This window comes from Rhinatrema bivittatum, chromosome 7 (assembly GCF_901001135.1).
Source record: "Rhinatrema bivittatum chromosome 7, aRhiBiv1.1, whole genome shotgun sequence".
NCBI lineage: Eukaryota > Metazoa > Chordata > Amphibia > Gymnophiona > Rhinatrematidae > Rhinatrema > Rhinatrema bivittatum.
In genome coordinates, this window is record NC_042621.1 from 227,603,184 (window position 1) to 227,626,982 (window position 23,799).

The 23,799-nt window shown below is 42.5% G+C and overlaps 1 protein-coding gene across 1 annotated transcript in view; it reads right to left on the bottom strand.

The window, feature by feature from the left end:
* The window catches only part of BTAF1 (B-TFIID TATA-box binding protein associated factor 1), a 565,336-nt gene that overhangs the window by 312,203 nt on the left and 229,334 nt on the right, over positions 1-23,799 (bottom strand). Inside the window, exon 18 of the mRNA XM_029609940.1 lies at positions 13,728-13,902. Coding sequence (XP_029465800.1) covers positions 13,728-13,902 — 175 coding nt within the window. The remainder of the gene's footprint in view (positions 1-13,727; positions 13,903-23,799) is intronic.

Here is a 23,799-nt window from a genome sequence, read left to right on the forward strand (position 1 = left end):
TGGGAATAGAGAGGAGTGTTTTGGTTGGCATGATATCGATCGGGTGCATGGCAGGTTTGATTTTTTTAAGGATCCCCTCAATTTCTGATACAGTTATAGTTTCGAAATTTGACAGCATAGTAGAGGTGCACATGGTGTTGGAGGTTAGTAGGGTTGTTGGCGGAGCTGGATTAGAGAAGCGAGCCATGATATTAGCCACTTTGTCATAGAAGTAGGTAGCTAGTTTCTCACATTTGTTTTCATTTTCATTGATTTGGTAGGTATGTATGGTAGGAGTGATTATGCTAGATACATATTGGAAGAGGGCACGCGGGTTGAACTGGTATTGGTGTATTCTTGCTGTATAATAGTTTTTCTTGGATTCATCGGTGGTTTTACAGTATTGGTGGAGTAGGGATTTGTACTTTAGAAGTAGTGTTGGATCTTGGTTTCTGCGCCATTTCTTTTCTAGTTTACGAAGATCGAGTTTCATTGATCTCAGGTCTGTGGTGTACCAGGGTTTTTTGTGTTTCTTCTCAGAGCAGATCTCTTTTGTTAGAATAGGGCAGAGTCGATTTGCAATGTTACTGGTAAGTTGATGCCAAGAAGAACAGGCGGAGTTAGCATCAGAGAGGTCTAGTTTGTGGATATCCTCTGCAAGGGCCTCAATAATATCTTCAGTTTTACATTTTCTTCTGAAATTTATGGTTCTTTTCTTAGGAAGTGGCGTGTGGGGGTTGTAGTTGAAAGTGCAGCATGCATCAACTCGATAGTGGTCTGACCAAGGTATAGGAGTGCATTGGGGGTGGTCAGAGCATATTAGTGAGTTCATGAATATAACATCCAGAATGTGTCCTGCCTTGTGTGTGGGTTCCGAGACTATTTGTTTAAAACCAAGTGCGCTTAGCGTAGAGAGTGTGGCATCACATGCTGGTGTAAGAGGTGAGCGATCAAAATGAAGGTTAAGATCCTTCAAAAAAGTGAAGCAGATTTGTGAGGCAAGACTTGCCCTGGGTAAAGCCATGCTGACTTTATTCCATTAAACTATGCCTTTCTATATGTTCTGTGATTTTGATGTTTAGAACACTTTCCACTATTTTTCCTGGCACTGAAGTCAGGCTAACCGGTCTGTAGTTTCCCGGATCGCCCCTGGAGCCCTTTTTAAATATTGGGGTTACATTTGCTATCCTCCAGTCTTCAGGTACAATGGATGATTTTAATGATAAGTTACAAATTTTTACTAATAGGTCTGAAATTTCATTTTTTAGTTCCTTCAGAACTCTGGGGTGTATACCATCCGGTCCAGGTGATTTACTACTCTTCAGTTTGCCAATCAGGCCTACCACAGCTTCTAGGTTCACCGTGATTTGATTCAGTCCATCTGAATCATTACCCATGAAAACCTTCTCCATTACGGGTACCTTCCCAACATCCTCTTCAGTAAACACCGAAGCAAAGAAATCATTTAATCTTTCTGCGATGGCCTTATCTTCTCTAAGTGCCAACTGACTCCCTCACAGGCTTTCTGCTTCGGATATATTTAAAAAAGTTTTTACTGTGAGTTTTTGCCTCTACAGCCAACTTCTTTTCAAATTCTCTCTTAGCCTGTCTTATCAATGTCTTACATTTAACTTGCCAACGTTTATGCTTTATCCTATTTTCTTCTGTTGGATCCTTCTTCCAATTTTTGAATGAAGATCTTTTGGCTAAAATAGCTTCTTTCACCTCCCCTTTTAACCATGCTGGTAATCGATTTGTCTTCTTTCCACTTTTCTTAATATGTGTGGAATACATCTAGACTGTGCTTCTAGAATGGTTTTTTTTGTTTGTTTTTTTTTAACAATGACCACGCCTCTTGGACATTTTTTTTTTTTACTTTTGTAGCTGCTCCTTTCAGTTTTTTCCTAACAATTTTTCTCATTTTATCAAAGTTTCCCTTTTGAAAGTTTGGCATGAGAGCCTTGGATTTGCACACTGTTCCTCTTCCAGTCATTAAATCACATTTGATCATATTATGATCACTAATGCCAAGCAGCCCCACCACCATTACCTCTCTTACCAAGTCCTGTGCTCCACTGAGAATTAGATCTAAAATTGCTCCATCTCTCGTCTGTTCCTGAACCAATTGCTCCATAAAGCTATCATTTATTCCATCCAGGAACATTATCTCTCTTACGTGTCCCGATGATACATTTACCCAGTCAATATTGGGATAATTGAAGTCTCCCATTATTATTGCACTACCAATTTGGTTAGCTTCCCTAATTTCTCTTAGCATGTCACTGTCCGTCTCTCCATCTTGACCAGGTGGATGGTAGTATACCCCTATCACTATAGTCTTCCCCTACACACAAGGGATTTCTACCCATAAAGATTCAATTTTGTATTTAGTCTCATGCAGGATGTTTATCCTGTTGGACTCTATGCCATCCCGGACATAAAGCGCCACACATCCTCCCGGGCGCTCCTCTCTGTCATTGCGATATAATTTGTACCCCGTTATAGCACTGTCCCATTGGTTATACTCTTTCCACCATGTCTCAGATGCCAATTAAGTCTATGTCATCATTCACTGCTATACATTCTAATTCTCCCATCTTACTTCTTAGACTTCTGGCATTAGCATACAAACATTTCAAAGTTTGTTTTTTGTTTGTATTTTCATTCTGCTTTTTAATTGATAGGGATAAGTTAGAAATTTTTAGCTCAGGTGAGTTTTTAGTTACAGGCACTTGGACTATTTTTCTAATTATTGGAACCTCACTGTCGGGATGCCCTAATTCTAATGCATCATTAGTATCCTTTAAAGATACCTCTCTCCGAACCATGCGCTGCTGAGCGACTGTCGGCTTTCCCCTTTGTTCTAGTTTAAAAGCTGCTCTATCTCCTTTTTAAAGGTTAGCGCCAGCAGTCTGGTTCCACCCTGGTTAAGGTGGAGCCCATCCCTTCGGAAGAGACTCCCCCCTTCCCCAAAAGATTCCCCAGTTCCTAACAAAACTGAATCCCTCTTCCTTGCACCATCGTCTCATCCACGCATTGAGACTCTGGAGCTCTGCCTGCCTCTGGTGACCTGCGCGTGGAACAGGGAGCATTTCAGAGAATGCTACCCTGGAGGTTCTGGATTTAAGCTTTCTAAGAGCCTAAATTTGGCTTCCAGAACCTCCCTTCCACATTTTCCTATGTCATTGGTGCCCACATGTACCATGACAGCCAGCTCCTCCACAGCACTGTCTCTCCACTGTGGATATCAACTTGATAATCCTCTCCTACTTAGAAAAAGCTCTTACCTAAGTCATGTCTAACAGAGTCCCTATACATTCCATTTGTGATGACAGGTTCAACCCTAGCAACTCCACCACCCAGATAGTTTTGTTCATTGATACTGCAGCACTGCCTTGAAACACGCTCTTGTCCAGTCAATCATCCAGGTACAGAAACGCATGCACCCCCAAGCTATTTAAAGGCATCACCACTGCCAGACATTTTGTGAATACACATGGTACAGATACTAGGCCAAAAGGCACTACACAATACTTGTCATGCTGTTCTGCTACTACAAATCTGAGATATTTTCTTGTCCTAGTAATCTCCATGTAGATGCAAGCATCCTTTAGATCTAGGGACCATAGCCAATCTCATTTTTTGAGAAGGGAAATAAAGTACCAAGGGAAACCAGTTTGAACTTTTCCCTTGTTAGGAACTTGTTTAACGTCCTCAGGTCTAGGATGAGACTGAGGCCCCTCTGACTTCTTCAGGATCAGGAAGTACTTGAAGTAAAATCTCTGTCCTCTTTGCTCTGGTAAAACAGGCTTGATTGTACTGGCCTGTAAGAGGGAGAAGAGATATATTTGTAGCAGTTCCTGATGCTGAGAAACTGACCAAGCTGGTTTCAGTGGGCGATTTGGAGGCACATCTAATAGATTTAGTCTCTATCTTTCCTTTATTATGCCAACAACTCACATGCACAAAGTTATTCTGGGCTATTTATATGCAACTTTAGCCTCCATTCGACAGGAAAGTCCTCTGGAATGGATACTGAAATATCAACTGTACTCTCTATGATCCAGTCAGAACCTCTTTGCAGCTTTTGACTGAGGTGCTGGTTGTGGCTTTGGGATCCTCTGCTAACGAGGGCAAGCATGAGGACTCTCTGTTGATAGGACTGGGGGTGGGTGGGGAGAGAAAAACATTATAGAAATGTATTTCTCGGCAAATGATAGGTCTGGAGCAGCAATGGAGAGTGTCTGAAGAATCACACAATAGACTTATCTGAGTCACTGCTTCCTTGTCCTTATTCCTTAAGAGTTTCTCTATTGCAAGGCACGTCTGAGTCTTTCCCGACATCAGACTCGCCTTGCTGTGGTCTGGGTACCAATACCCACTATAGAGAGTTTTGATGCAGTCAAAGCATTGAACGTCGAATACAACATGTGTTTTCCATATTTCATACCCTTGTGCACCAGTGATTCAAGGTCATATCGCTGCTTTTGAGAAAGTACAGCAGATCCTTCACTTTTTTTTTCAGAATATACCACATGTACTGGCTCATGAACAGCTGTGTAGATACTAAGCACAGCTCCCTGAAACACTTCTCCCAAAAGTCCACAGTATAAGAATTATTCTCCTGGGGTACCGAGAAATGTATTCTAGATCTTAGTCAAAGCCACTCCCAAGGCGGCTACCAACCGGTGCGAATGCTGCTGCGTTTTGAATCTGGGAGACTTCTCTGGGCACAATAAATTGCTTCTGTTTTATTTACTTGAGCCATGGAGAGGGGAGTTCTCCCATATACTCATCTGTGCATCCTGAAGGCTTTCATGGATGAGGACTTTCACTATGTCCTGATGGAGGGGAGGTAGAGCTCAATAAACTAGAGCATATCCTGGATTCATCCTATTCAATATAAATGGAATGACATCAGCCATCCTTTGAATAAAATGAGCAAACAAGAGATGCTCAGGAGTAGACTGTCTCCTTTTCTGTGGAAGATAGGGGGGCCTGTTGACTCCTTAGAGAAACTCCTGGATCCACAGCTGTAACCACAAAAATACTCTGTCCGACTGGAAGGCCAAGAACAAGGACACAAAGTGGTATTTACTTGACTATAGAGACCTAGACTTTGATGACCTCCTGTTCTTTGGCAGAGTTCCCCACCTGAAGAGCTGTAAGTAATCAGTGTGGTGGTTTCCAATGTCGATTCCTCTCCAAGAACCATCAGAATCAAAATGCTGGGCGGCATCTTGGATTCCAGTATCAGCTGGAACTCTATCTGCATGGATACCAATGCCATTGTTGCACTGCAGCACAACTCCTGAATCTTATCCAGCGCCTCCTCAAAAACTGCTGCCGCCAAAACAACCTGAGAGGCAGGAGGAAAGGCCATGTCTTCCTGGGATACTAGAGGTATATCAGTGGATTCATTTATTCATTTACACATTTTTTATATTCCACAGCTTCCATAACAAATCTGTTCAGTGTGGATTAGAATTATAGCATGCACAAAACATATTACATAAAATATACAAAAGACAAAATATAGGATACATAGGTCTTTGAGTCCTTTTCTTTTTTAATCAGTTTCAAAGTAGTCAGGAATGCAAGACGATTGAAGTTAAAATGGATAGAGTTAAATTTTCTTTTGATAATCATAAGAACATAAGAACATAAGAAATTGCCATACCAATTTAGATCAAGGGTCTATCAAGCCCAGCATCCTGTTTCTAACAGTGGCCAATCCAGGCTACAAGTACCCGGCAAGTATCCAAACACTAAGCAGATCCCATGCTACTGATGCCGGTAACAGCAGTGGCTATTCCCCAAGTCAACTTGATTAAGAGCAATTAATGGACTTCTCCTCCAAGAACTTATCCAAACCTTATTTTAAACCCAGCTACACTAACTGCACTATTGACATCCTCTAACAACAAATTCCAGAGCTTAAATGTATGTTGAGTGAAAGAATTTTCTTTGATTAGTTTTAAATGTGCTACTTGCTAACTTCATGGAATGCCCCTTACTCCTATTATCCAAAAGAGTAAACAACTAATTCACATTTACCCATTCTAGACCTCTCATGATTTTAAAGACCTCTATCATATCCCCACTCAGCCGTCTCAAGGTCATAAGATCAAAGGTTTATTGATGCAGTAGTCTTGTTCTGGAGAGTGCTTTCCAATGGAGGCATCAGCCTGACTTCCTTGTGGTGTTTGATCTTGTATCTGTGTGAATTGACTCTTAACTTTAATGTCTGATCTGTTTCACCAATGTAGCATGCCTCTCATTACATTAGAGGAAGAACATGAATAGGATCCCCTTAATCTGCTGCTAAAAAGAAACTTCTGAATCCTAAGTGTACAGGAAAAGCAAGTTTGCTTACCGTAAACTGTGTTTTCCGTAGGTAACAGATGAATTAGCCATGCTGTCTGGGTACGTCCTTCGTGCCACTAGGTTGCGGAACTCTCTAAGATCACCCAAAGTCTTTTGAAGAGGGAGCTCCTTCCTGCCCATCCCTTTGCCTGTGCTCAAGGCTCCTCAGTCCATGTTAAAACAAGACGATATGCAATGACGGAACTGTCCGGGGAGGCGGGTGGGTCAGCATGGCTAATTCAACTGCTATCTACGGAAAACACCATTTACGGTAAGGAAACTTGCTTTTTTCCCCATAGATAAGCAGCTGAATTAGACATGCTGTCTGGGAGTCCCCAGCTGAAGTATTGAGCGTAGTAATTAAGTCTTGATTGGTATGACAGTTAACGCTCAATACGCAATAAGAGGCGGACAGTTCTGAAGATATGGAAACTAATTAGTGTTTTTTTGGAGAATGGTCCGCCCTATTTGTGCGTCATCCTTCATCTGCTTGTCCAAACAATAGTGGGATGCGAAGGTGCGAAGTGAAGACCATGTGGCTGCTTTGCGGATATCTGATAAAGGAACATCATGAAAATGGGCCACAGAAGCAGCCATGGTACGAATTTGGGGTGCTTTGGGTGTGGTGGATAACGATTCCGAACTCTTCAGGTAACAGAAACATATACAGTTTGTAAGCCAGGAGGATAACGTTCTTTTTGAAACTGGAAGACCTGGCGCATTTAAGTTAAATGAGAGGAAGAGCTGTGAGGGTCTGGTAGGAGAATGAGTGCGTTGTTTGTAATATGCAAGAGCACGTTTACAGTCCAGTGAATGAAGACGTTTCTCTTTGTCATCTGTATGTGGTTTAGGATGAAAGATCGGCAGTGTTATGGTTTGGTTCAAATGAAAGGTAGAAATTACTTTAGGCAGAAAATTAGGGTGTGTATGTAGTGTAACTTTGTCAAGGTAGAATTCCAGGTAAGGTGAGTAGTGAACCAGAGCTTGAAGTTCGCTGATTCTTCTTGCGGAAGTGAGAGCGACTAAGAATAGTACCTTCCAGGAAAGATACCTAAGATGGCAAGTGTCCATTTGTTCAAAGGGTGGTAGCATAAGTTGTTCTAACACTAGGTTAACATCCCATGGTATTGGAGGTTTTTTGATTGGAGGTCGTAAATGTAGAACGCCTTTCATAAAGCAGGAAACGAAAGCATGACATGCTATAGATTCTCCATTAAGAAGATTGTGATAAGCTGATATCGCGCTTAGATGAACACGTAATGAAGCAGTGGCTAAGCCTTGTGTATAAAGGACATGGAGATAAGTGAGTAGTTTCTCAGGTGGACATGTGAATGGATCTATATTCATAGTAGAACACCATGCGGCATAACGTTTCCATTTACGTTGATAGTTTAATCGAGTAGATAAGTTTCTTTGATGCTACCAAAATTTCTTCGAGATGTGGAGAGATGTTTAAGTTCTTGAAAGTGAGCCGTTCAATCTCCATGCAGTGAGATTCAGGGATGCGTGGAATGGATGAAGAAGTGAGCCCTGTTCTTGGGTGAGAAGAGTGGGGGTGTTCCCCAGAGGAATTGGTTCGCAGATTGAAAGATGGGGCAGGTAAGAGTACCATGGTTGACGTGGCCATGCTGGTGCAATCAGAATTAAGTTTGCTTTGTCTTCGATACATCTCTGTATTGTGCGAGAGATCAGTGGAATTGGAGGGAATGCATAAAGTAGATTCTGAGACCAATCTAGTAGAAACGCTCTTGTATCAATCTGTGAGCACTGGGGTAAATTGAGCAGAAAAGGGGAACCTTTCTGTTGCCAAGAGATCTATGAGGGGAAGATTCCATGTTGAAAATATCCGGTCGGCTACCGATTGATCCAATTCCCATTTGTGTGGGTGAAAAATTCTGCTTAATTTGTCCGCTTTGGAATTGTTGATTCCCGAAATATATGTGGCTTGTAGGGAAATTTTTCTGCTGTGGGACCAGTCCAGAATGTCTATGTCTTCTTTGCAGAGGTTCCATGAACCGGACCCTCATTGTTTGTTTATGTAAAACATCGCTACTTGGTTGTCTGTATGGATCATGACGACGCGGCATAGTAGTTTGTGTTCGAAGGCTCGAAGAGCGTATTTGATGTCTCGCAATTCCAGGAGATTGATGTGATAAGTTCATTCCTGGAGTGACCACAATCCTGGAGTTTGTAGATTGGCAAGATGGGCTCCCCATCCCGTCAGCAAGGCATTTGTGGTGAGAATTAACTGATGCCGCATAGGTCTCAGTGGTAAGCCTTCTTGTTAATGTTGGTGGACGAATGCACCAATGAAGATCTTTTTTCATACTGGCCGTCAATTTTATTTGAGTGGGCAAGGGACTCCTGAACTGAGACCACTGGTGCTTCAAAAACCCCATTGAAGGCGACGGATGTGTAGTCTCGTGTTCTGGACGACATATGTACATGACACCTTATGACCCAGGATAGTCAAGATTTGGCGGGCAGTCAAGATTTGGCGGGCAGAGGTAACCGTAAGATTTATGAGACTGTGGGCCAGAGAAGTAAGTGCTATCGCTCGGGTTTGTGGCAGAAAAGCTTTGTCTTGGATGGTGTTTATGGATGCTCCTATGAAGACTAAGGTAGGTTGAAGATGAGACACTTCATAATTTATCAGAAGTCCCAGATTGTTCAAGCAACTGATAGTTTGAATTAAACTGTTTCATAGGAGAGAAGGAGTTGAGGCTACAAGTAGCCAATCGTCGAGGGAAGGAAATATTTGAATTCCCCCGACGCCGGAGGTGTGCCACCACTACTGCTAGGCATGTCGTGAATACCCTGGGGGCCGATGAGAGACCGAAGGGAAGGACTTTGTACTGAAAATGTTTCTTTCCCATTTGAAAGCATAGGTAATTCCAGTAAGTTGGATGCATTGGAATATGAGCATAGCATCCTTTAAATCTATGGAGCACATCCAGTCCATATGTTGCAGGAAGGGAAGAATTGATTTGAGTGAGGTCATTTTGAATTTCTCCTTTTGAATATTTGTTGAGAAGACGGAGGTCTAGAATTGGACAGATACCTCTGGATTTCTTAGGAATGAGGAATTATTTTGAATAAAATCCCTTTGGATGATGGGATGGTTGCACTTCCTGGATACAGTGCTGATGAATTAGATTATTGACTTCTTGAAGCAGAGTCTCCCGATGACCACTCTGAGATCTTGCCATAATTAAGTGCGGAAGACAAGGTGGTAATATGAAGTCGAGGGAATATCCGTGTTGAATTATATTCAGGACCCAAGAATCTGTTGTGATAGTGCTCCATTGAGGAAGAAAAAGAGAAAGTCGACCTCCTACTGTTTGGGTAGGTAGTGGTGGCGGAATTACCTCGAAAAACTTTGTTGATTTTTAGTGGTTTGAGGTTCTGTAGCTGTTTTTGGTTACCATTGTGCGCGTGGGCGCTGACGAGGAACTGACTGTTGATATGGTTGTTGGCGATTTTGTTGATATGGTTGAGGCCTATAGGTAGTATATGGCCTATATTGGCGTCTCTGGTAGAGTCTTTTATATGAACTGAATTGACGCTTAGAAGAAGAGGAATCATGCTAAGTTAAGGAAAGTACTACTTCTTTTTGTTCCTATAATTTTGCTACAGTTTCCGCAAGTTTATCACCAAACAAGTTTTCGGGACAACAAGGAAGATTGGTTAACTTATCATGAATATCTTCACGTATAGCACTGTCACGTAACCATGCCAACCTTCTGGCCGCTACAGCATTAGCTGTTTTAGCGGAGCTTTCAAATCCTTCATAAACTGAGCATACAAGGTGTCTCAGTCCTTCCTCCATGTCATGAAATTCTGATGGTAATGTGCCATCTGTACAATTTTGTTGTAACATAGGCTTTAAAGATGGAAGACACTCAAAGATACTGAACTACATAAAATTGACGATTCTGTATCTTAGCATTAAGGATTCTGGATTGGTATGCTTTATGTCCAAAATCGAGACTTTTGTAGTCTTTGCCAGGAGGGTTGTTTGAGTGTAAGCGAGATTTGCGTGCCTTCTGCATAGCTGATTCAACTATGACAGACGCGTGTGGCAACTGTACATTAGCGTAAAAAGGAGAATCCCTCATCCTATACTTTAAGTCCGTTTTTATTGAAGTAGGAGTTGTGGAATATGGGGAATCCCAAGTCTTTTCCAAAAGAGATTCCAGCACTGGATGTGAAGGGAGTGCTGTAGGTTCAGTAGGTGTGTGTCGAATATTTTTAAGACACCAAACATCTCCTGCCTAGGGTCAGGTATCTTTTTTTGTCTCCACTCCCAATCTTTGACCTACTTTCTCCAAAAACTGAGAGTATGTAAGATCCTCTGGTGGCGAAACTGGTTCTGGAGGCAATTCTTGGGGGCAGACGGGTAGCCAGTTGACGATCCTGGTGATGATTGTGGAGTAGGAGAATCTACTAGTATTGGAGATGGTCTGCTGGGCAATTTCTTTGGAGCTGGATCAGCTATAGGTGATGGAGGCACCTCGACTGGTGAAGCAGGGGCTGGTTGATTTTGCTGCTGAACTGCTGATAAAAACTGTGACAAAATAGGTGTAATTTGCGTCAGTGTATCAGCAGCTGAAATAGATGTTGATGGTCTGACATCTGGACCTTGACCTGATGGTGGCAAGGTTGTCTTAAGGACGACCTTGTGCATTTCTTTAGAACGTGCAGAACCTTCATGAAGTAAGGGTTCTTGGATTAAGGGTCTAGTACGGGAATGAGTTGTTGTAGAAAGACCTGAGAGAAAGTCAGATGAGTGAGAAGAATTCTCTGAGAATCTTGCAGGAGACAAGGAGTCCTTTGATTCCACTAGCAACAATGGAGATGGACTTCTAGGTCGTTTATGTCCCATGATATGTTTTTAAAATTGCTTTCCAGCAATTGCCCCAATGTGTCGACTCCTCTGTTGCGTTGGAATATGCATGTTGCTTCAGTGCGTCGGTAGAACGATGCTATTCTGACGTGCCTGGAGCTGGCCACTGTTCCCATTCATAGGGATGCATCGGGAATTGGAAGTTATGCCGATGCGTCGATGCGTCGGCTCGTCCGCTATGCTCCGGAGTTCGATGGCGCATCGAGACATCCGAAGCAGGATGCGGGTTCGGCATGTCTCCCGCACCTTGCTCCGAAGGATTTTTATTTTTTACCTTTTGTTTTCAACTTGGAGGGTCAGCAGAGGTGGCCCTCCTATGGGCATGTGTTTTCTGCTTTGATTTCAGTCCTGGAACCGCCCTGGCAGAAGCATCAGAGGGGGGATACGAGCCCGCAGCCTCCTCTGTAAGTTGGGCAATCCGCGCAGCTCTCTGGCGCTGTGCCCTTGGGGACATCCGTCCACAATCTGAACAATTTGCCTGATCATGGCGTGGGCCGAGGCAAATGCAACACTTCAGATGTCTGTCAGTTACAGACATTTTTCCCCAGAGTCACAGAATTTAAACCCTGGATGTGGCATGATGAGAAAATCCTGTGAATTTTGAAAAGATTTATGTAAGTTTTTCTCCTCACAATAACTTTCCTCACAAGAGCTAAGAGCTCCGCATGCAATTAGTCGTGCAGAAAAAAACAGACTGAGGAGCCTCAAGCACAGGCATAGGGATGGGCAGGAGGGAGCTCCCTCTTCAAAAGACTTTGGGTGATCTTAGAGAGCTCTGCCATCTAGTGGCACGGAGGATGTACCCAGACAGCATGGCTAATTCAGCTGCTTATCTATGGGAAAAATCATTTTGCAGGGCCTTATAGTATTTCTTTGTCTCTCTAATCATACCAGGTAGGTTTTCTTGGTTGTTTAAGTTTTCTTTATTTTTTCAAAAACTGTGTAATGTACTGACCCTGGTGCATTGAGGCAGCACTAGTAGCATTTTTTGATTCAGCAGTGTTTTGCTTTTGTGTGTGAATTTTTCACCCGATGCTCCTAAAAGAGAAGGCTTGTGGCTTCAATAAGTACAAAAGCATCATGTCTGTCATGGACCCCCATGATAAATGAGTCCTTTGCCTGGGAACCAACCATGACATCACGGGAGTGTTCCCTTTGTGCAACTATGTCCCCTTAGGGGGTAGGCTGTCCCATCTTGAGCTTAAGGAGAAGCATGTTGGATGTCATAAGGACAGCCCATTGGTATTGACATTGAGGGACCTAGAGGTTGCATACCTTGAGAGGTCATCGATCCACCTTAACATCAAGTACCAAACAGGCTTCCTCCTACCTAAAGAGTGCAAAGGGTTCACTGTTTTCAGTTCCAGTAAATATATATAGTCTACTAAATCTAGGCACTTATATAATTATCCTACTGGTGGGACAATAAAACTAGAAACACTCCCAATAAGTAATAACTGAACCCCACTGTATGTTATTGTACAATATATGCTTTATTTAAACATTCCTACTTTGAATCTTGAAACCACACTTATCAAAAATATCCATAAAAAAATATAGAACTCTCTCCACATTCACTTCCATTCATACCCAATATCATACACTCCACATAAAAACACACTTTGAATAATTTGCTCTACTGCTTGCAAACCCTTATTTCCAAAATAAAAATGCCACACAATGAAATAAACCTGTAGCAATTTAGAAATGAATCAGGCATTCTTTACAGCTTCAAAAAGAATAAAAATAACTCAGTTATCAGACCCTCTATTAATATAAACCAGTGTTCTTACAAACACTTCAGCAGAGGAACCTACTTTTATGATCAATCCCTTATATTTGTTCTCAAACTCTGTCTCCACACACACACACAGATATCTGTAGAGGGGTTTTTTTCATTTGCTTTTGCTAAATTTTATTTATTCATAATGATTTATCCCTGCCCAGTATATCTGGGCAGGGAACAAATATTCTATGCATAACATGGGCACATAAACACCAGTCAAATCACAAACAGTACATAGATATTGTTCATTCAAAAAGATCTGGTAGCATTCCGAGATTTATTAGCATTAAAAGTGTCTGACATAGCAGAACCAAGAAAAAGAAGAAGATTAAAGGTAATTTTATACAGATCCCTTTTGCCATTAAAAGCTCTTATGTTTTCATTTGCTTTAAGCAAGCAAGCTTCTCTACACAACTAAGAAACAGAAGACAGAGCAGCATAATGAGGCTCCCTTTTCAAAAATTAATCATAAAATGTCCTGCTCTAACAGGCCTAATACACCCCACTGTTCTCCCATTTCCTTCGCTCCACAAACCAGGACTCGTGTGGATAAGAACTCCACACCTGAAGTCTACACATCCTTGTACATCAAAATATCTTGCCAAACCATAAATATGGCTGACTTCACAAGCAACAGACATAATGCAATAAAATACAAATACTGAAAGATAAAATAGCTAAAAACCTTACCTTTTGCAAAGCAGCCCACTCACAAATTACCAATGCAACACTAATCCTCTGTAAGGCAGATTTGGAATTCAGATGAAAAAGCAAAAGTTGGGCTAGTGAATCAGCTGGTTTTATTTCTTGAGTAGTGCTATTTACACTCGAGTCACAGATACAGCAGCACAGTGATCCTAATAACCTACACAAAAACAAATAAATCATCCACCCAACCTGGGTGAATATTAAATTGTCACTAAATTACATTTACATATTTACATTGGAATTTCATATACTAAGCAGATTTTTATTTGAATCATTTACAAAATGCTAATTAGAAACCTTAAGGCCAGTTCAGTGCTGTTGTGCTGAAGACCCAAGTTCAGTTGATGGGACTGGCTGGGGATGCTGCAGAGACAGCATACACAGCCCCTGGGGGTAACAGTCTCAGCTCCTAATCAACTGGATGGAATAAGGGTGCATAGTGGGTTCCAGAGGGAGCAGAGTTCCATGCTATCTGCAATGGCTGGGCTAGTTGAGGGGTGTAGTTTCTAAAAGAGGGAAAATCTCGATGTTACAAATGAAGGATCCTGGAATTACAGCCCAATAGAAGTCATGATATGAATTCCAAGGGGATAGGTTAATGAAAGCATGAGATGCCCTCCTGGAAAAGGTAGTGAAGACAAGAATTCTAACAGAATTCAAAAGGGCATGGGATAAAGCAAAATTGCTTACCTTGAAATAGGTGTTATCCCAGGACAGCAGGATGTAGTCCTCACATATGGGCGACGTCACTGATGGAGCCCTATTGCAGGAAAACTTCTGTCAAAGTTTCTAGAAACTTTTGACTGGCACTGTGAGACCACTGAGCATGCCATGATATTCTCTGCCACAGGGGTCTCACTCTAGTCTCGTATTGTAGCAATAAGATTTAGCAAAAAATAAAATAAAAGGTATGAGACCCAACTCCGCGGGTGGCGGGTAGGTTTCGTGAGGACATCCTGCTGTCCTGGGATAACACCTATTACAAGGTAAGCAATTTTGCTTTATCCCAGGACAAGCAGGATGCTAGTCCTCACATATGGGTGAATAGCGAGCTAAAGGCTGAGTCATTTTGTTGTGAAGCAACAGTGATGTATTGTTGTTGCAACTGAATCAGCTGAAGATTGAACACTGAGAGGAGAGGATCACCTTGCTGGTGGCTGAAAGGAATCAGTAAGTTTTTGCTTGGGACACTTTTTTTAAAAGTATTGGGGCAAAGTTAACTATCTGGGAATATTATTTAATGTGTTTATGTGTTTGTGCCTTTAATAGTCAGAAAGGCAGTGAATAAACAAGTTAGACTGTTTGTATTTTTAAATAGTCAGTCAATAAGGTAGCTAAGTAAGCAGTAGGTAAGTGTGTTTATTTTTAAAAGTCTGCAGAACTGAGTGTTCTGCAGACTTTTAAAGAACTGAGTGTTTGCATTGAAAAAAAAAAATCCACAAAAAAAACCCAACCCAAAAAGTAGCCAGAAGCTAGAAATAAGCTAGGAGTAGTGTATACCTAAGTAAAAAAGTTGAATAGTTCAGCTCAGTTACTCACCTTGGAAAGGTGTTGAGGTAGTGTGATTGGGTTTGAATAGGGACCAACATTTGTTAATCAAGAGAGCAGTGAGTCACTCTGGCTGGCTAACTGAAGTTAAACTGTAGAACACTGGGAACATTTATCGCACTCCATCTCTGATCTGTTCTTCTTCGTGGTGGAGGTGGTCACTTGCCCGTCAAGGGGCGGTGATTACCAAGAACACCTGGGTCGAAGAGAACAGAGATGGATTCATACATTACATACTGTAATTCCATCTGGATTAAATAAGGAACTCGAATGGCATTTGTTTGACTGTGTTTTGGCACCTCAGGGCCAGCTGACGTTTTGATTGGTTCTTTGGAGTCTTGTGACCAATTCCCTAAGAGCCAGCCATGTTTAAAGGTCTGTTTGAACATAGGTTAGACGCTTTCCCTGTCAAGTTAGAAGTATCAATTTGAAGGTATGATATGTGTCAAATGTTCTGTATTGCTTTTTGGTCGACTGTGTTGGTTCATTGTCTTATTTAGTCCCTATGTGTAATTTCTTTTTAGAGTGTTTTTGGAAACTTCATATCCCTCCCGACGCAGCCACGGCGAAACACGGGTCCGTGTCGGGGGACCTCTGTGCAAAATTGCTTTTCTTGAAACCAGTGGAGCTGCCTTTATAAGTATGAAAACTGAATAAATGAAAATTTTGCTGAAAAAACTCTTTGGGACTAATACATTTACTTGCACTGCTTGTGGATAGACTTCAATTACCCCAATATTGACTGGCTAAATGTATCATCGGGACACGCTAGAGATAACGTTCCAGGATGGAACTTTATGGAGCAATTCGTTCAGGAACAGACGAGAGAGGGAGAAATTTTAGATCTAATTCTCAGTGGAGCACAGGACTTCGTGAGAGAGGTAATGGTGGTGGGGCCGCTTGGCAATAGTGATCATAATATTTATTTATTTATTTAACAGTTTTTCTATACCGACATTAAAATACACATGTCGGTTTACATGATAACAAAAAGGTGGAAATTACAAATAACAGGGGGGGGAGATGGGAAGCTAAGAATAACTGGGGATCGGGAGGAGACCCCAACAAGTAGAAGGAGAGAAACGAGAGGAACAGTAACATCTAAGTAACAAAGGTTAACTATGGTTCAAGAGAAAATATATTGTTAAATAAGGTGTAGGAGTATAAGTATACAACGAGTTGTATACTTATATGATCAAATTTGATTTAATGACTGGAAGAGGAACAGTGTGCAAATCCAAGGCTCTTGTGCTAAACTTTCATAAGGGAAACTTTGATAAATGAGAAAAATTGTTAGAAAAAAACTGAAAGGAGCAGCTACAAAAGTAAAAAATGTCCAAGAGGCATGGTCATTGTTAAAAAATACCATTCTAGAAGCACAGTCTAGATGTATTCCACACATTAAAAAAAGGTGGAAAGGCGGCAAAACGATTACCGGCATGGTTAAAAGGGGAGGTGAAAGAAGCTATTTTAGTCCAAAGATCTTCATTCAAAAATTGGAAGAAGGATCCAACAGGAGAAAATAGGATAAAGCATAAACGTTGGCAAGTCAAATGTAAGACAATGATAAGACAGGCTAAGAGAGAATTTGAAAAGAAGTTGGCTGTAGAGGCAAAAACTCACAGTAAAAACTTTTTAAATATATCCGAAGCAGGAAGCCTGTGAGGGAGTCAGTTTGACTGTTAGATGATCGAGGGGTTAAAGGGGCACTTAGAGAATATAAGGCCATCGCAGAAAGATTAAATGATTTCTCTGCTTCTGTGTTTACTGAAGAGGATGTTGGGGAGGTACCTGTAATGGAGAAGGTTTTCATGGGTAATGATTCAGATGGACTGAATCAAACCACGGTGAACCTAGAAGATGTGGTAGGCCTGATTGACAAACTGAAGAGTAGTAAATCACCTGGACTGGATGGTATGCACCCCAGAGTTCTGAAGGAACTAAAGAATGAAATTTCAGACCTATTAGTAAAAATTTGTAACCTATCATTAAAATCATCCATTGTACCTGAAGACTGGAGGATAGCAAATGTAACCCCAATATTTAAAAAGGGCTCCAGGGGCGATCCGGGAAACTACAGAACGGTTAGCCTGACTTCAGTGCCAGGAAAAATAGTGGAAAGTGTTCTAAACATCAAAATCACAGAACATATAGAAAGGCATGGTTTAATGGAACAAAGTCACCATGGCTTTATCCAGGGCAAGTCTTGCCTTACAAATCTGCTTCACTTTTTTGAAGGAGTTAATAAACATGTTGATAAAGGTGAACCGGTAGATGTAGTAAACTTAGATTTTCAGAAGGCATTTGACAAAGTTCCTCATGAGAGGCTTCTAGGAAAAGTAAAAAGTCATGGGATAGGTGGTGATGTCCTTTCGTGGATTGCAAACTGGCTAAAAGACAGGAAACAGAGAGTAGGATTAAATGGACAATTTTCTCAGTGGAAGGGAGTAGGCAGTGGAGTGCCTCAGGGATCTGTTTTGGGACCCTTACTTTTCAATATATTTATAAATGATCTGGAAAGAAATACGATGAGTGAGAATCAAATTTGCAGATGACACAAAATTGTTCAGAGTAGTTAAATCACAAGCAGATTGTGATAAATTGCAGGAAGACCTTGTGAGACTGGAAAATTGGGCATCCAAATGGCAGATGAAATTTAATATGGATAAGTGCAAGGTGATGCATATAGGGAAAAATAACCCATGCTATAATTACACAATGTTGGGTTCCATATTAGGTGTTACAACCCAAGAAAGAGATCTAGGCGTTATAGTAGATAACACATTGAAATAGTCTGTTCAGTGTGCTGCGGCAGTCAAAAAAGCAAACAGAATGTTGGGAATTATTAGAAAGGGAATGGTGAATAAAACGGAAAATGCCATAATGCCTCTATCGCTCCATGGTGAGACCGCACCTTGAAAGCTGTGTCCAATTCTGGTCGCCGCATCTCAAAAAAGATATAATTGCGATGGAGAAGGTACAGAGAAGGGCTACCAAAATGATAAGGGGAATGGAACAGCTCCCCTATGAGGAAAGACTAAAGAGGTTAGGACTTTTCAGCTTGGAGAAGAGACGGCTGAGGGGGGATATGATGGAGATGTTTAATCTTATGAGAGATCTAGAACGGATAGATGTGAATCGGTTATTTACTCTTTCGGATAGTAGAAAGACTAGGGAGCACTCCATGAAGTTAGCATGGGGCACATTTAAAACTAATTGGAGAAAGTTCTTTTTTACTCGACGCACAATTAAACTCTGGAATTTGTTGCCAGAGGATGTGGTTAGTGCAGTTAGTATAGCGGCGTTTAAAAAAGGATTGGATGAGTTCATGGAGGAGAAGTCCATTACCTGCTATTAAGTCCACTTAGAGAATAGCCACTGCCATTAGAAATGGTAACATGCAATAGACTTAGTTTTTGGGTACTTGCCAGGTTCTTATGGCCTGGATTGGCCACTGTTGGAATCAGGATGCTGGGCTTGATGGACCCTTGGTCTGACCCAGTATGGCATTTTCTTATGTTCTTATTATAGCAGGTGGATGTAGAAGGAGTTGGGATTAAACTGGAAACAAGTTCTTTAACACAGATTGTCCATAGGCTGAATCTTGTCATTCTTCTTTGTCCAAACAGTAATGAGCTGCAAATGTGTGAAGAGAACTCCATGTTGCTGCTTTACATATGTCAAGGATTGGCACTGAACGATAGTGTGCTACTGAGGTTGGCATTGCTCTTACTGAATGTGCCTTTACTCGCCCTTGGAGAGGAAGGCCTGCTTTTTCATAGCAAATCTGTATGCAATCTGCTAGCCAATTGGATAGAGTATGTTTACCCACTGCCTTACCCAGTTTGTTTAGATCATAGGAAACAAAAAGCTGATTGGATTTCCTGTGGACTGCAGTGCGGGTTAAGTAGAAAGATAGTGCACGTTTACAGTCCAAAGTATGCAAGGCCCGTTCGCCTTGGTGAGAATGAGGCCTTGGAAAGAATGTGAGTAAAACTATGGATTGGTTCAAGTGGAATTCCGTAACTACCTTGGGAAGGAACTTTGGATGTGTACGGAGAAGCACTGTCATGTAGGAATTTTGTATAGGGTGAGTACGTGACAAGTGCTTATAACTCACTAACCCTTCTAGCCGATGTAATGGCTATGAGGAAGATAGTCTTCCATGTGAGAAATTTAAGATCACAGGAATTTATAGGTTTGAAAGGAGAACGCATGAGTCTTGTTAAAACCAGATTCAGGTCCCATTCTGTGGCTGGAGGCCGAATTGGTGGTCTAATTTGAGTTGAACCTCTCATAAACCTACTGACAAGAGGTTGTGAGGATATAGGTGCATCTCCCATCTTGTTATGGGGTAAGCTGAGATTGCACTTAAATGTACTCTTACAGATGAAGTCTGGAGACCAGAGTCTGAAAGATGGTATAAGTAGTCTAGTAGAGAAGTAGTAGGGCAAGTGAAAGGATCAGTATTCTTCTGTCTGCACCACAAAGTGAATCTCTTCCATTTGGAAGAATAATTCTTTCGTGTGGAAGGTTTACGTGAAGCTATAAGCACTTGAGATACATTGGATAAAAGATTGAGTGGTTGTAAGATCAAGCTTTCAACATCCATGCTGTCAGGGATAGGGATTGAAGGTTGGGATGACGCAACAGACCCTGATCCTGAGTTATGAGAGTGGGAGCTGCTCCCAGACGAATTGTATCCCTGACTGAGAGGGTCCAGAAGTGTGGGAAACCATACTTGTCGAGGCCAATACGGGGCTATGAGTATCATGGATCCTGTGTCCTGTTGTAGCTCACTAGAGTTTTGGTTATGAGCGGTGTTGGAGGATATCCGTATAGAAGGCCTGAGTTCCAAGGGCGAGCAAAGGCGTCCTTGGCTGGCTGGCTTTTCTGTTTGTGAAGAGAACAGAATTTGTCCACTTTGTGATTCAGATGTGATGCAAAGAGGTCTATTGTCGATTGTCCCCAACGCTGAAATATCCTGGTCGCTACTAAGGGATCCAGGGACCACTCGTGTGGTTGGAATTGATGACTGAATTGATCTGCCACTACATTGTGAATGCCTGTCAGATAAGTGGCCCAGAGGAACACTGAGTGGTTCAGGGCCCAGCCCCAAATCTGTGCAGCTTCTTGACCAAGGAGCTATGAGCCCGCACCTCCTTGTTTGTTGATATACCACATGGCTACTGTGCTGTCCGTTTGGATTAGAACAGTCTTGTGTGAAAGGTAGTCCTTGAACACATGCAGAGCATAACGTAAAGCTCGAAGTTCCAGAAAATTGATTTGAAATGTTGCTTCGTGTTTTGTCCAAATCCCCTGAGTTTGGAGAGTGTCTATGTGAGCTCCCCAACCCAAGGTGGATGCATCTGTAGTTAGTTATCTGTGGGACTGGTTGTTGGAAGGGTAGGCCCTTGCGCAAATTGTCCTTGTTCACCTACCAAAGTAGAGAAGAACGTAGCTGGTGGGTTACTTGAATTGGAGAATGCAGTGATTGAATGGCTTGGATCCACTGAGATCTTAAAGTCCATTGAGTTACCCGCATGGCTAGTCTTGCCGTAGGAGTGACATGAACTGTGGAGGCCATGTGGCCTAGTAAGGTGAGAAACTGATGGGCTGTTGCCTGTTTGAGTGAATCAAGTTTGCCAACAGGGATAATGTTTCTGCTCGATCCTCGGGTAGAAAGGCTCTTGATAGGATAGTGTCCAAGTCTGCACCTATGAATTGAAGTAGGTGAGACGGAGTAAGGTGGGATTTTTGATAATTGATGAGAAAACCCATGGAGTGAAGTAGGGAAATTGTTCGATTGAGAGAGGTAAGAGCTCCCTCTTGAGAGTGACTTCTAATGAGCCAATCGTCTAGATATGGAAAGCCATGGAGACTCTGCTTATGCAAGTGTGCTGCTATTACTACCAGACATTTGGTGAACACTCTGGGAGCAGAGGCAAGACCGAATTGCAGTACTCTGTATTGGAAATGTTGATGACCCACCATGAAGCGCAGATACTTGCGATGAGGAGGGAATATTGGAATGTGAGCGTAAGCGTCTTGTAGATCCAGAGAACAAAGCCAGTCTCCTGTTTGAAGAAGTGGAAGCATGGTGCCTAGAGAAACCATCCTGAACTTTTCTTTCTTCAGAAATTTGTTGAGATTTCTGAGGTCTAGGATGGGACGTAGGCCTCCGGTTTTCTTTGGAATGAGGAAATAACGGGAATAGAATCCTTTTCCCTTCTGAGACCGGGGTACCAGCTCTACTGCCCTGGTTTTCAGAAGGGTGGATAATTCTATTTGTAATTGAAGCATATGATTTTCGCTGAGATGAGATTGGCTTGGTGGAAAATCTTGGGGAATTGAGATGAATTTGAGTTGATATCCTCGATATATTATTGATAGGACCCATTGGTCTGATGTTATTGATATCCAATTGTTGTAAAATTTGGATATCTGGCCTCCCACTGGTAGTGCTGGCTGAGGATTTGAGGAAAGGCTCAGTTCTCTGGATAAAATTTCAAAAACCAGCAGCAGGTTCTGTTTGTAGAGCAGGTTGGGGCCTAGCTGCTCTCTGTTGCCGTGGTTGCGGTCTTTGCTTGGTTCTGGAGGGTCTAGGTCTAGATGCAGGAGGGTAATATCTCCGTTGTCGGTAGAAAGGCAGTCTTGATGTCTTTCCTTGGAGGTCTACGGCTAGTATGTATGGAGGGATCCTGTGGGAGGGAAGATAGCTGTCTTAATGTTTCTGTGTGCTCTTTTAATTGAGTCACAGCATCCTGTAACTTGGATCCGAATAAGTTGTCTCCTAGGCAGGGGAGATCTACTAGCTTCTCCTGCACCTCTGGCCTAAGGTCTAAGGCCTTGAGCCAGGCCCACCTCCTGGCACTGATGCCTGACGCAGCCACTCTTAAAGCCGTCTCAAAGCCGTCGTAGGCAGCTCGGACTTCATGCTTTCCGGCCTCTAAACCTTTGTTTATGATAGCCTGTGCAGCCTCCTGGTATTGTGTAGGGAGAGATGGAACAAACTCCTCAATTTGTTTCCATAGATTTCTCTGGTACTGAGTCATAGAGAGGTGATAAGCTGAGATCCTGGAATTCAACATTGCACCTTGAAAGACCATATGGCCCAGGGAATCCAGGAACCTATGGTCTTTACCTGGGGAATTTGATGAGTGGACCCTTGTTCTTTTAGACCTTTTCTGTGCTGATTCCACAACCACTGGGTGGTGGGGAAGTTGTGGTTTCTGATATCCAGATGTGGTTTGTACAAGGTAAGTACTATCCATGCACTTATTTACTGCTGGGACAAAACAGGGATGTTCCCAGAGACGGTGTTGTAGTTGCAACAGAACATCATGTATAGGAATTGCAACAATTTGCTTGGGAGGGTCGACAAGCTGGAGAACCTCCAAAGTCTGTTGTCCTGTTCTGCTTGCAATTTAAAGAGGATGGAGTCCACCATCTCCTGTACAAAGGTGGTAAAAGTGAAGTCCTCTGGAGGAGATTGTTTCCTGGCATGTGGTGGAGATGGGTCAGACAAAGGCTTCTGAGGATGTATTCGAGGCGGTGTCAGACCAAGTGTCATACTCCTGAGTTTGATGATGATGTCTTGCAGTCCTAGGAGGAGGAGGAAGACCAGAAGGTCCTGGTAAAGGGTCTTCGTCTTCTGGATCCTCTTCTCTAGGATCAGATGGCAAGGAGGCTAATAAATCCTGGTTTTGCTTAGTAAGGATACTATGCAGCGCTGCTTCTGCAGAACCTGAAGTCTCAGGAAGATGTGGCGCTGTTGGCGGATGTTTTGGCATCGAAGATTTCAGTTTAGTCGATGCCGTCTTGGCAGATACCGATGCTTTTGTACTATATTGTATGGTCGGTGCTGTAGTGTAGATGGATATCGGCTGTGGAATCGAAGTCATCAACGTTTGTAAAAAAAAAAAAAAAAAAAGAAAAAAAAGAACATCGATGTGGGAATAGTCAAGGACATAGATGGAATTGATGTCGCCGGCATCGAGAATACTGCGGGTGATGTCATCGGCATCGGCGCTACCGGCATCGGTGACGTGAGCGTGGAAAACGTCACCGGCATCGGCGTGGTCGTCGGAAGTTGCGTTTTCAAGGCTTCCATCACTGCTTGTCTAATAAGTGTGGTTAAGTCTTGCGTAGTAGGTGGAAGTATCGGCACCGATGGAGGCGTCGATAGCGGTGACTGCGAAGGCGGTACCGGAGTAGGCGTGACTGGTAGCGGTAGATCCGTATCTTTTTGCTGCTTCGCGCTCTGTTCCCCCGGGGGGGAAAGCAACGGTGACGCCGAGGCTCGACGATGTCTGTTTGTTTAGGCTGCGGTTCGGTGACTGACCTTGTCGATGACGTCGACGGGGCTGGCGATGCCGCATCTCTGGCACCTTCCAATCGCTGTTTTTTTGAGGAGGAGTTTCTTTGTAACTCCTGTTGGAGATGATTTGGTTGAAGTGGAAGGCGAGGGAAGTAGTTGAAGTTGGAAAAGATGTGCCATCTTTTC